Source organism: Thunnus thynnus, chromosome 12 (assembly GCF_963924715.1).
Source record: "Thunnus thynnus chromosome 12, fThuThy2.1, whole genome shotgun sequence".
In the NCBI taxonomy this organism is placed as follows: Eukaryota; Metazoa; Chordata; class Actinopteri; order Scombriformes; family Scombridae; genus Thunnus; species Thunnus thynnus.
The window spans coordinates 11,632,800-11,646,572 of record NC_089528.1 but is presented as its reverse complement, the minus strand read 5'-3'; the positions used below and the strand labels follow the sequence as shown (position 1 = coordinate 11,646,572).

Genomic DNA, 13,773 nt, shown 5'->3' with positions numbered 1-13,773 from the left:
GACGAATGTTTGTGATGCTCATAAGACTCATTTCATATTTCATAGGTGTCCCAAATTCATACGGAATAACAAGGCAGTTGTCAAAAAAGAAGGCGGTTTCTGGTGAACAACATTTACAGAGGTTTGTGTTTACGAAATATCAGACTAAAGCCTTCTGATGGCTAGTGAGGTATTAGTCCGTTCTCATGTTACTGTGGCTTTTAAAAAAAAAAAAAAAGCTTCTATTACAGCGACAGTGAGCCCTGTGAATGAATTTAAATGTATTGTTCATGTCTGAGGGTCAAGCAGTCAAAAGAGTCCATTCGTCTCTTTCTTTCTGCTTTGTGTTCTAATCAATCCATCTAAAAACCATCTTTTAGGATGATATGATAACTTTGGTGATTTTTTTCCTTGGTTTGATTTAATTTCTGTGCCATTTGAGCAGTTCCTTAGTTTCTTCCTCAGTGTTGAGGTAAGAGAGCAGTTAGTTCAGTATGATCTAAGAATGTCCTCTTCAGCGAAAAGGCCCTGCAGAGAGCCTTACTGTGCCTCATATTCAGTTCACTGCACAACCGCAGCTTTCTGACACTCCAGACTGTTGAATAACATCCATTGTAATAATAATATCGTATTTTAATGTCATGTGGATAAAAAGGTCACTGCATCACAAATGGAAAATGAGCCCAGTGTGGGAAAAATTGTTCTGTTGACTTTCAGTGGCAGGACAGTTTTGTCCTCTAAATGTGATTGTAGCAGGGTGCTGCTGCCCTCTACATGAAACTGCGGTGTCTTTAGTCACTGTGGCATGTGGGTGGTGACATGACTGGCTGTGGTGGCCATATCGGAGCCCAGCATGAGGAGCTCGTATCTGGCCTGAGACCTGGCACTAGAGCGACGGGGCTGGCAACGAGACAGATCCAGCCTGGCACCTGCTCCTCTTCTCTGGAGGCTTGTGTGGAGACAGAGAGCTTGTTTCATGAGGGGGAATAGAGCGGTTACAGTACAGTACATATGACGGCCAGCTGGCACTGCAGTTTGATAACCACACAGATGGATAGTGATGAGTCAAGAGGTTTCCTGTGGGTCCTTGTCGTCACTAATCCCAGACGGAGACCTCGTCCATCAGGGGGCTACTGTCCTGGGACATACGGCCAGCTGATCGAGCTTCCGGAAAGCTGCATGTCACGGATCAGCGTCTCGATGGGTGTCTTTCCTACCAGGCGCATGAAAAAGAGCTGGGAGATGAGGTTGGCGGGAACGGCACGCAGGGCAGGGAGGCGCAGTAGCAGGCGGCCGAAGCGCTGAGGCTGACTCGGGTACTGCATCCTCTCGTACTCTGTCAGAGCCACCTGAGCCTTCTCCTGCAGAGACTCCACGTGGACTGGGTCTGTTAGACCACAGGCATCTGAGAGGGAGGAGGAGGGAGTTACTTAATAGTGTGGGCAGGTTACATAAAGAGTCGTGATTAGCCTAGAGGAGAGTTGAGATCCCTGCAAATAACATGATAAAAAAGCCCCTGAGGGGAACACTTACAATATAGTGCCTCATCACCTTTACACTCTGTGAAGAATATATCATTTAAACCCTATAAACCCCAAAAATAACTTAAAAACATTATAACTTTAAAAAGATTTGAATAATTCAGGAGGTGGCAAACACAATAAGCATTTTGTTTATACAAGTCTTGCAAGTCTTAAAATGTACAGTGCTGCATGATGATCAATAACAGCACTAACTATTCAGCACATATGTGCTGTAAAACATTACTGCATTTTCATTAATAAGCCAGGAGATGGTGCCATAGTAAGTACATTCACAGATTAATGTGGCAAACTTTACTACAGCTGTCCTGTCACTTTAAGACAATTTTAAAACATATTTAACATTAACAATGTTTAGACAGTCCTTTAAAGTGCCTTAAGACTCACAGTTATTGATCAAAAGTGGCCGTCTGGGGCATCCGAGTAGCCTTGTGGTCTGACGAATACCATATAATCACATTCACAGCGTCCCCATTTTGATCTATGTTGCAAGTCTCTCCCCATGTTTCTTGTCTGTTTCTACATTTTCTACAAATGCCTCAATAAATGCCTCCACAAATGTACATAAGTGGCTTCCTAGGGTGGCTTTGCTGTGCAATTTGTATTGATAAAATGGTCAATCACCTGGCGAGAACAGTGCGATGGCCTTGAGACAGCTGTACTCAGCCGAGTCCACTTGCAGTCTGGTCAGCTTATCCACCTGGTCCTGGAACACCCTCACCTGGTCCATGAAGGACACCACGCGCTCAGCAGACATGGGCGAGGAGTGGAAGCCGGCCGCGGCCAACAAGGGAGCCATGTGGAGCGGTAAAGCCGACTGGGCTGCGTTGAGGATGAACAACTCGCTCCAGCTCAGCCTCAGCAGGGCCACCTGAGGATTTGTTAGTGTGTTAATCAGATAGCACTGCACTTTTATCATCAATTTTTAATGTGCATTGTATTCATTGTGTATTAATTGATGTGCACATATTTCTTCAATGTATCTTGTCTGTTTCTCTCCAACATTTCCAAGAATATCTTCTGATAACAAGAGAAAAAACTCTCTCTTATTTGTATGAATTGTGCAACACATCAAACATCAATAGAGTGAATCTGCTAACCTGGTCTGACACAGGCAGCTCAGGGAAATAAGGGATGTTCCTGGCCCACTCCACAGTGCTGAAGAGTAGCCGAGCGGCCAGTTCACAGATGTTATCAATGCCCATGGCATTATCCGGACCAGCCTGCTGGTTGTACTGGTGCCCGTACCGACTGCTGGGGTACGGCTCAGCTCTCAGCAACTGGGAAATGAGCTCTGACACCGGCTGACCTCCACCACTTCCTCCATTGTTGTTGTTGTTATAGAACTCCCCGCCTCCAAGGCCGCTGGCGCCACCTATGGGTGTGATGGAGGGGCTGAGGCTAGGCTGAGGTGGGATGCGACCGCGTTGAACTGCTGTAGTTTGGTTGGGGGACAAAGGGGAGGAGAGGAGAGGAGAGGAGAGGAGAGGAGAGGAGAGGAGAGGAGAGGAGAGGAGAGGAGAGGAGAGGAGAGGAGAGAGGAGAGAGGAGAAAGGCAGACAGAAGACAGAGAGAAGATTAGAGAGGAGATTAAAGCAAGATAAAGAGAGGAGGAAATTGTGAAGGACAAGGGGAGGTAAAGGAGGGGATTTGGAGAGGAAAAAAAGTTAAAACTGAGTTCAGCCAGCGGTATACGTCAGATTATAGACCGACAGGCTTGACCCGATTAGGAAGCTATTCTTCAAGATTAAAAGGAGGCACAATTGAGCCCAGACGGATCCCTCAACTAGAGCGTGAAACTGAGGAAATTTATTCTTATGCTCATCAGGCTAGATGAAGGTTATCTGGGAAACATAGACATGGGAACATAATATCATTTTCCATTCAAATGTTTTTTTTTTTGTTTCTGAAATATTAGCTCTGCAGGAGAATTATAACATGCCAATGCAGTAACCACAGTATATCTTCCAATAAGGAGATTGCTTCTGCACTCAAATATACCCTGTGAGCCTAAAAACACTGACGTAGGTAAAGAACCGTGGCCGTGACAGACAGCATTACTGCAAAAACTGAAACAGCAGCCAGATGACTGATGAGGCTTTCATTTGGGGTTCTGAATTCATGTGGAAACCATCTGTCCTGCTCTAGTGTCTTTGAGCAAGGCACTGAATCCTGAAGAAGCCACAGGAATGCTGCTCTGTAGCTGACCCTGACCTCTGACCTCCCTGTGGAGGCGGTCAAGCGAAGAGAATTTCTCTACAGGGAGCTATAATGTGTCTCATTAACATGCTTTATATTCTGAGGGTATGAGGAAAAAACAACTCAGAGACAAATCACATACTCTTGTTTTTGAATTGAGACAACCTGTAACTACAGTCACAAACACTAAAGGTTAAATATTTTCTCATGTTTTAAAAGGTTGGGCAATGGAAAACGAATTTAGAAGTATTAGAGAAAATAATGGAAAAAAAGTGACTCTGCTAAATTTCTACCACAAATTATCCCATAAAGTATCTACATCCCGTATGCACAGTTCTGTGCATCTATCGGCATGACATTGAATGATGCCTCACTTGGGCTTCACCACTTAAGGTGAAATCCCATATTGGATTCTGCCTGATTGAGCCAACAAGGCAGAGGGTTTCTGCAGCTTCAACCAGAGGCTTAAGGCTCAGGGACGCAGGTGTCTTAGCACTGTATCCCTCTCAGTCACTCTTACGCAGGCACTAGATTAAGCCACTTAGTACATGGCATTGAGCTGACACGCATCGCTTGCTTAGCCATGATAGGGCCCAGACAGCCATGTGTGGCAATTTCTCTGGTCTGTGGAGCTCGTGGAGAAGAGGCAAGATAATGGCAAAGAAAAATTGAACTATTTAACTATTAACTTTTTCTAAGAGCAGCTGTCACAATCACAGTGTCTCCTGTCCTTGCGGTGGGATCAGAATGGATGGTGGATTTATGGATCAGGATGGAAAGATACCTTCTTTGCGCATGCCCACACGAAAACACTTCTTCAGGCGACAGTACTGGCACTGGTTCCGGTGGTGTTGGTCTATCTGACACTCTCTGTTTGACCTGCAAACATAAACAAATAATTATGGTAACATTTGTGATTGATCAGTTACTATGACACCAACTTTCAACATTGAGTTTTGGAAATAATCATTCTGTATTAATGCAGTAACAGTCTGGTTCACTGCAAATGTCAGAAAGTGTGATCTGCTTTCACCTCAACAAGTGGCTTTCTGGTTTCTTTTTATAGATTACATACGTGTCTACAGCCTGATAATGACGCTTCCTGTATATGATTCTCCTGAACATTAATTAATACTGTATATTAATAATGCATCAGCAAACTACATTTCCTACTACGGGCATTGCTACGGGCAATGTAATCACATAAAGATAGCAGATGGTTAAATGATTCAGGGTTATTTCAATCACATATCTCAATTGTTCTTATGTGTACTTTACAACTTAACCTTTAATTCTTATTGAGGAAGATCACAATTATAGAACTAAAACACTGTATGTGGTGAATAATTTAGATAAAAATTAAATATGACAATTTATTTCTATGATGAATGACAACAGAAGTTTTTGTTTAACTCTGAAAATGTAGGGTAGATTATAGTGAGACCTTTAATATTGTCCATGTTATATTTGTAGTGTTGTGTATGACATGCTTATTTTAAGCAATATAGCAAAGTAGGGCTGCAACTACTAATCATGGTCAGTATCAATTAATCTGCCAATTATTTTCCAGATTAGTCAACAATATCTAAAGATATTCAGATTACTATCACACAGCAAATTCTCACATTTGAGAAGCTGGAACCAAAAAATATTTGGAATTTTAGCTTGAAAAATGAGTCAAACAATTAATCAACTGTCAAAATAGTTGCCTGTTAATTACTGTCGATCAACTAATCTATTAATCTAAAAGACTTGGAAAAACTACATTTACCAGAATAAAGCCACATGACTCGCTCTGAACTGTAACAATAGAGCTAACATCATCAGAATGCACATAACCTTAGGTTGGTGAGGGGACAGGATGGTTATTTCCCTGCTGTTTTATAAGAAATATTTAATTGTCTAAAGTCCCAAATGTCCTGTACCATAACTTTTCATATAGTAATGACCATAACTTTAATACTAGGTGTGCATCAAGAGGTTGTTTTTCACTTCCTGTCTCAAAACGAATGCAAAGCAACGTACTGTTATGAACAGAGGAATGAAATCATGGACTGGTTTGCCATCAGACATTTAAAAAGTAAGTCTGTTTTTAAAGAGTTTAAAGAAATACATAATGGTACAGAACACCAGCTGCTCTCCAGTTAGAGGATGTTTTGCTACAGAATATGTGACTATATGATTATTAAGTAGGAATTTCTGTCATTTTATTCCTAGTCACTGTATATGTTGTTTTTAGTGGGACAACTAACATTTTTGAGCTGTATCAAATGTTTTTACTGACTATTTAGATATAGTGTGGGTACATTTTGTTGTTGTTCTTATCGTTATTAGTAGTTTTATTGTTGTTGCTTCATTGTTTTTGTTTGTTTGTTTTAGTTCCCTTTTGCCTTGGATTTTATTACACTATTGTTTTGCATTATGATGTAATGTTTACTTGGGTGGACCCCAGGAAGAGTAGTTGCTACCTCGAAAGTGGCTAATGGGGATCTAGATATGTAAAAATAAATAAAATAAAATTAAAAAAAATAAATAAATAAAATAAGTCTGCTAGTTGTTGCAGCTCTATAGCAAAGATATTTATGTAACTGTTATAGCACAAAGTAAGATTATTTAAATGTACATTTCAGTCATCAATTTATAGCCACTGTCTAAAAACCCTTAGATTATACAAAAAAATGGCAGAAATACAGTATATAATGTAGGATCAGTTTGTTTATTAACAGACTAAGATTTAGACTCAGCAATTTAACATGTTGGAAAGAGAGCAGCCACATTTCTTATGAAAATCAGACACTACAATGAATGTTATGACTTATATCTCAGCATATACATTATCATCTATCATTAGATATAATCACGCGTTGCTGTACTTTCCAACAACTTATTAAGTGTTAAGTTTTCTCAGAATTATATCGATAAACAAAAAGTTACCCATAATGGCCCTCCCTGGAGATGGGAGGTTTGACTCTTTTTACTGACTAGTTTTTATGAGTCACTCACGAAAGAGAGTTGGATTTTTGAGTCAATGGAGTCACCGAGTCAGTCACCCAGATCCTAGAGAATCCCCCACCAGTGAACGAACACTCGTCTACTGATTACAGCCTACAACTCCGACTCGGGCCCCCACTAGTACAAATACATAAATCTCATGAAATATTTCTCTCTCATCCCATCCATGAAACATACCATAAATTCCCGGGACTTAAATAATATATTTGCTTCAGCTGCATCATTGGAAGAAATAAATTATTTTACACAACATATGAATTTAAAATGATTGTATTGCTTCCACTATAAAACGTCTGTTAGATTAATGTTACTAAACATGCGCTATACTTAATCCCACTAAATAAATGGCTGTTTATGATATGAATAAATTATTTTATACAAAATAATGGTAATAAAAAATAACTCAAATGATTGTATTGATTATCATCTCTGCCAGCTGTAAGCCTGGAGGGGATCATGTGTCTGGTTGTGTGTGTGCGTACGTGTGTGTCCGTAGCTAATCTCACATACTACTGGACCCATCAGCCTAATATTTTTTGCGCACATTTATGACTGTATGCTCAAGGACCTCTCATGGTTGTGGTGATTCACAACTTTTGAAAAAACTATTTTATAACGCCATTTCTTATGAGCCTATAGTAAAGCTTAGACTTTCACCTTTTCAGCAGTCCTCACTATTTTACCATACGCGTTACGACATAGCAAAAGGCTTTTCTGGCAATCGGCTAGGCTAAAAACAAGGCTTACATCTGTTGCAGGCCACATTTTGGCCTTTGTCGTGGCTCAAAAACTGTCATCCATAGAAAAGTTTAATCTCATCTTGAATCGGAGAATCTGCTGATTAATTCCATATTTGGTACGTTACGATCCGCTAAAGTTTAAGCACGATACGACATGAATAAATCTGTTTCTGTTATGTTTGCTGCCATCTTGACTGTACACACCTGGTGGAGATCTGCACTCTTCTAGTTTAAAATGATTTTATTGTCATTCTGCTTAAAAGACGTGAACAGCCGTCAGTCCCATCTATGATCAGAACGGTCAGACTGGCATCCAACACAGTCTGCTAATCATAAATTACAGACTGTTGAATTTCATGATTGATCAATCAGAATTGTGTAGTAGTAAACTACTAAAAATGGACAAATTCAAATTCCTGGATGATTACAGACTGTGGCGGGAAACTTGTGGGTGAGTGAGTGAATGATTTGTTCAAGCTAGGAGAACAAGTAACGTTACTGAGTTTAAACAACAGCCAAAATAGTTGCTTTTCTCACAAGTTAATACAGTAATTAACTTGACACAACTCCACAAATACAGTTAATTTAAGAGTTGCACGATAGTGACACATCATCTCACCGCCTTTTCGCAGTTAGCACTAATGTTAGCTAGCTAGCAGGTAGGAGGGGCGAGTCAGTGAATGAGTCAGTGGAGACGAGGACTCGTCACTGCCGAGTCAGTGAAATGAGTCGTTCGTCTCCAACGATTCGTCCATGTCTCGCACATCACCACCTCTCTCACCTGCAAGTGTAGCTCAGGTTGCGTCTGACGCTCCTCTTGAAGAAGCTCTTGCAGCCCTCGCAGGTGAAAACGCCGTAATGTTTCCCGCTTGACTTGTCGCCGCACACCACGCAGTCCACCACGCAGGCTTTGTCATCGTCGCCGGCCTCCATGTCGCTGCCCCCCGCCTGTGGAGACCCGTCCTCCTCCTCCCCCCTCAGGTAGCCCTTGTCCCCCAGCCCGTTGGTGCCCCCGTTGGGATCTCCCCAGCCCCCACTCACCATGGCCATCGCTTGGTTACCGAACCACCGCAGAAGAAAATGGGACAGTCAGCCAAAATTACTGGCTGCTGTCAAGGTAACATAAATATATATATAAAAAAGTCCAGATTGTTTGTTTCCCCCTCACCTGAAGAGAATCAGTATTTTCTGCTTGCCTGTGCTTTCATTTGTTAAATAAGTTTTGACTTTCTTTTTGAGAGTATATACAAACTGAGAAAAAAATAGTCCTCAGGCTAAACAAGCAGATGTAAATGAGAAAAAAATAGGTTACAAGCTTTGAGGAGTAGAGTGTTTGGCAGAAAAAACAAGAACAGTTCAGTCTCCTCCCACTCCACTATGACCTGGAAACAGTCTCAGTGTGGCAACTTTTAGTTTTGCATGCCTGTAGACTTCAGTGTCTCTTTTCTTCTCTTATCCAGCTCACAGACACTCTGTGTTGTTTTCTTCCTCTCTTTTGGACCAATTCCTGAGATGGTGAGTCTTTTTTTTTTTTTTAAAGAGGAGCCCGGTCGCACGGTTTCACACTGCAGCCAGGGAACCTTTCACAGGAAACAATGAGTCAAACATACAGTACACATTCTCCAAAAGAGTGCAATGAAAGCAAGATTTGCTAGTTCTTGCAGATGACATGAGGTGAAAATTGTCTACTGCACAGCCCCACATACTCGTTCTCTTTTTCACTCTCACTCATACACTCCCAGCTCTGTCTCTGTAGCAACAGTAATGGCTGAAAAAGGACCTCAGTGTAGCTCGCCTTAGCACATGCCTGGAGAGGCTTTGACCAACCCTCTTAAAGTACCCCTTACACTGAATTTGTCCTTGCTCATGCTAATTATTCCTCACATAAGGCAGCCGTCTACATAAATATCCCCCTCTAAATCTCCCTAGAAATTATGTCAAGCTTACCTCAGAGTAAACATTAATGTGTTATGTCTATGGCTTCCCTCGTTCAGAAGGCGTGCTGGAAAATAAATCCTTTTCTCGCTCTAGATCTTCCTTCCATCCAGCGAGACTGAGAGCGCAGACACAGCTCTCCTATTCTGCTGTAATCCTCTCAGCGTCAGCAGCGGCAGCATTGTGACCCACAATGAAGACATTCCAGATCACCGCAAGCAAAACAACTTGATGGCCCCCACAACAACATCACTTCTCATGTGGTCGTGGGCTTCTTCCTCAAGGCACTGCCAGCTGCGGCAGCTGCAGCAGCAGCAGCGGCGGCGGCGGCAGTAGCAGCAGCAGACGAGGCGACGTGGACTTGCCTGACCTGACTTACAAAATGCACAGTCTCTGTTCAAGTAGATCCTCCACACAAGGAAGTGCTGTCGTCCCCGCTCGCCGTAGCACGAGTGCTCGGTTGTGACAGTGTCCCTCTGTGCTGCTTCCTTCCAAAGGAAAAAAAAAAATTAAAGAAAGCAGGAGAGCGTCCGTCTGCTCAGCCCTCCATAGTTCCTGTGGTTGCTCTCCAGGCACTCATGCAGGCTTCTCCTTCCAGCCTTTTGTCAGTGCTTGCCCACCAAGAACTAATGACTTGCGGCCTAGCCCTGTGTGCTGCCCTTCGTCCGTTTGTGTGTGTGTGTGTGTGTGTGTGTGTATGTGTGAAGCCTTTCCCTATGGCTCAGGCGAAAAGGAGGTGGGGGTGGTGGTGCTCCTCTTCCCCCTCTCTCTCTCTCTCTCTCTCTCTCTCTCTCTCTCTCTTTCTCTCTCTCTGAATCAAATTATGATTCAAGAAAATGGCCACAGTGCGAGACTGGCTGGATTTTTTTTGCTTGCCTCTCTTTCCTCTTGTGTGTCTGTTTTCCTCCAATCTATTTGTTTGTGTGTGTTTGAGAGAGAGAGAGAGATCAAGCAAAGCGAGAGAGAGAGAGAGAGAGAGGGAGGGAGGGAGGGAGGGAGGGAGCAGGAGTGTGTGAAGAGGGGGAGGGGGCAGTCTATGTGTGTGTGTGCTCCCAGGGATTTGACACTGCTATTCAAGCCCTGCGGTTACCATGGTGCCGGCTGCCTTATATGGCCATTGGAGTCAAAGAGCAAAGAGAGTGGGCTGTGTGGGGCAGCATGCACACCCACACACACACACATACACACACAGGAAGAATGTGGAGGATCTCTCTCCTCAGAGATGCAGAGAGCATGACCCCAAGGCCTCAAAAACCACCCCGACACTACCAGATTACCCTGAAGCCCTGCAACAAATACAAGCAAGCTGATCTCCTGCCTGCCCTTTGTCTTTCAGAAAGCAATCGAACATTGCATCTGAAAGTTTTGCACAATTTAAGAAGACAAGCAAAAGCAGCAGTGACCTGAATGTTATTTCTCAAAGCGAGACTACATCTTTCCCTCCCTTGATGAACACGCTTTGATCCTGCGTACGTGTAGAGAACAGCTTATTGTGCTGGAAATAAAGGTTACCATTTTGTGGTCATTGCTCATTTCTCAAAGACCCTCTGTCTCAGCGCTTTGTGGAGCACACAGTGATTTGTGTTCGAGGTTACCCCAAGAGGTCAAACTGACTTTCACACCCCTGCCACGCTAACGCTGCAGGGTCAAACGCAAGATAAAGGGGAGGAGGGGACGCAGAACAACCCTGGATAAGAGCTTAAGAGATAAGTGATGAATCTGCTTGTAAAATGTGCCGCTCTTTGGGGGTTGGGAGGTTGCAGACGCAGATACGGAGAGATGAAAGTGCCCTGAAAGATTCACTATATGCAACTTGTTGTCTTATCTAGGGAGCGTTTACAGAGATTTTTAAAGGCATTCTTTCCCTCCAAGGACACTTTTATGGCACTCCTAAATTTAAACCCAGCTTTACCCCCTGGAGAATGTGTGTGTGTGACAGAGGAGCATTGTCCTGGCCATTGTGCAGCTAATAGGTCATCAGAGGGGTGTGTGTGTGTGTGAGAGAGAGAAAGAGTGTGTGTGTTAATTTGAATGAAAGTCCCTTTAATTAGGCCGCTGTGCCTGCTTATTGTCACTTCTTGTGTAGGGCAAGATTAGGCTTGTCAAATAAAGGGTCCTTGTAAAAGACTGTGTGTGTGTATGTGTGTGTGTGTGTGAGTGTGTGTAAGAAGATGAGATATTCAACAAAGCCGTTAATTAATAGTTTGACACCAGAAACTGCACACTTTGACTGAACTTGCTTTTTTTCAGAGTGTCAAGCTTTAATACAACAGTGAAAAGGCTATTTTGAAGGTTGATTTGATCCATTTTAGCATTTAATTGTAATAATTTTATTGTAATATTTGAATATGCCCTATATTCAGAGTACTTAGTTTTTTGTTATAGGGTGGTTAAATTTAGGTAGGTCAGATCGTCGTACAGGGAAAACTAGGCATGGCTAATCTTGTTTTAATTCATCTCTGTTTCAGTTCTTCTGTGGATTTCAACCCATGGATACCAGATTTTTTTGTGAATATTTCACGTTAGGAGAAAAGTATGATAAGATTCTGATAGTTTAAGCAGAAGAGATGCTGTACATGCCTGTCATTTCCACTTCAGTGTGTGTGTGAGAGATACCACAGGGGGCAGGAGTGACATGACCTTTGAACCAATCGTCAGGAATGTCGAGGAATCCTGAAATGCAAGACTGCAAAAGATGTCAGCCAAGATGCCAACCAGACAGATATAGAGATACACAGACATGAAACACTGGAGCACAACAGCCTAGTTGCAACTGATCTTCATACCAAACATATTAAATGACCCAATCGTAAAACTGAAAGTAATAATTAACTATGTGCCATTCAGGGTGTCCTGCCACTTTTAGTATTGTAATGTCAGTCTATGAGACAAATTTTTTCTGCGCTGCATTTTTTGTTGTTGTTGCAGTACTGCAGTTGGCCAGCATGACTTTTTTAAACTTTTATAATGCCATTTATAACATTTGTACCCTCAAATTAATAATTTGTGTTCCCAAATTAATAACTCCTGTGCACATATCAGTAGTTTGTTCCCTCAAATATATAACTATTTGCACAAATAACAATCCTTCCCTTTGAATCAATAATTTTTTATTTTGGAACAAACAGAATCTGTTATGTAAAATATGTTAAAGGGTGTTAAAAAAAAGTTGACTGTAACAGATAGAAGCTGGGTTATATCTAGAAATCTAGAAATGATCTAAAATCAAAATGAACCTACATTAAACCCCAGTGACCCATCTGTGTCCATCTCCTGACAACTACCCCAGTTTATTTAGCAATGCATTACTCAGTGCCATGAGTAGTGCACAGCCAAAGCTAGCTAGCATAAAGTAAATATGAAGCACTGAAACAACAACCAATCTATCATCATAACTGTGTGAGAGAGTGCTGAGGGGACAAGTACAAAGTAAATTAATGTGATAGCTTATTGCTATTAATTTGAGGGAATTAGAATCTCTCAAATTAAAATAACTTTATAGCCCAGAGTAGCCACAACAACATATAACCTCAGCTCCTTCTGCTTAATTTGATACTATTACATTGAAGGCACTCGTTTTAAATCATTTGGGAGCACTAATGATTTAAGGGAACTAATTACTAATTTTGTGATTTAAATGATCAAATATTTACCCCCAAATAGTCGCCATATTATTACCTAACCAGTAATGTGGTCTAGTAAAAGTAGTTGAATAATGGTAATTTTTTTGTTTGAATAGTTTATTCAAACGATTGATTGATTGATTGATTTTTGGTGCTGTTTAATTGTATTACATTACACTGCGAGGTGTTTCTAGCTTTTGTTCATCCCATTTATGTACTGTGAGTAAGCAAACATTATAACCTGTGTGTGCTGTAGGTATAATGTATTGCAGGGCTGTTGTATTAGACTGTGTAGGTTTACCTAATAAAGTGGCAACTGACCCAATGTTTAAGCCTTCAGCAAACCAGCAATTTATAGCAACCAAGCAGCAAATGGTTGACAATCACTAATTTGTTAAAATTTTTGCTAGCATCTCACACTTTTGTTAACCTTTTCTGCATTGACCAATTTAAACTCTTATATGGCCTTGCTGGCTTTTATTTTTACTGCTGCCATTTTTTTGTGTTGTGTGAGTTTTAGTCACTTCTATTTCTGTTTTCCCTGGGTTACACACACCTGTTGAGTATTCCTGGACCACCCACAGATAAGCAATTCTAAATAACTACAGCAGGTATACCCACATATGTGTGCACCACCATGTTTGGTTTTTGAAAATAATTTGCTGCCAACAGTTTGTGTCTCGAGCGTCACAGACACTGTGATGTATTGAGAGCAACTCAGGACGCACCATTTAGCTTAACATT

General features: G+C 41.7%; 1 protein-coding gene across 2 annotated transcripts; it reads right to left on the bottom strand.

Moving 5' to 3' along the window:
- Nucleotides 1-168: 168 nt before the first annotated feature.
- On the bottom strand, nucleotides 169-9,557 carry nr2f6a (nuclear receptor subfamily 2, group F, member 6a). 2 transcript variants are annotated; one of them, XM_067605475.1, is made up of 6 exons: nucleotides 9,419-9,557; nucleotides 8,253-9,051; nucleotides 4,504-4,598; nucleotides 2,621-2,955; nucleotides 2,145-2,391; nucleotides 169-1,384 (listed from the first exon to the last, which is right to left on the bottom strand). In XM_067605475.1, exons 2-6 carry the CDS (start codon nucleotides 8,519-8,521, stop codon nucleotides 1,110-1,112), a joined length of 1,221 nt encoding a protein of 406 aa, XP_067461576.1. In that variant the 5' UTR covers nucleotides 8,522-9,051; nucleotides 9,419-9,557; the 3' UTR covers nucleotides 169-1,109. The 2 variants fall into 2 exon arrangements, with proteins under 2 accessions (XP_067461576.1, XP_067461577.1); XM_067605476.1 differs by having other exon boundaries at nucleotides 2,621-2,952.
- Between the last annotated feature and the right edge of the window lie 4,216 nt (nucleotides 9,558-13,773).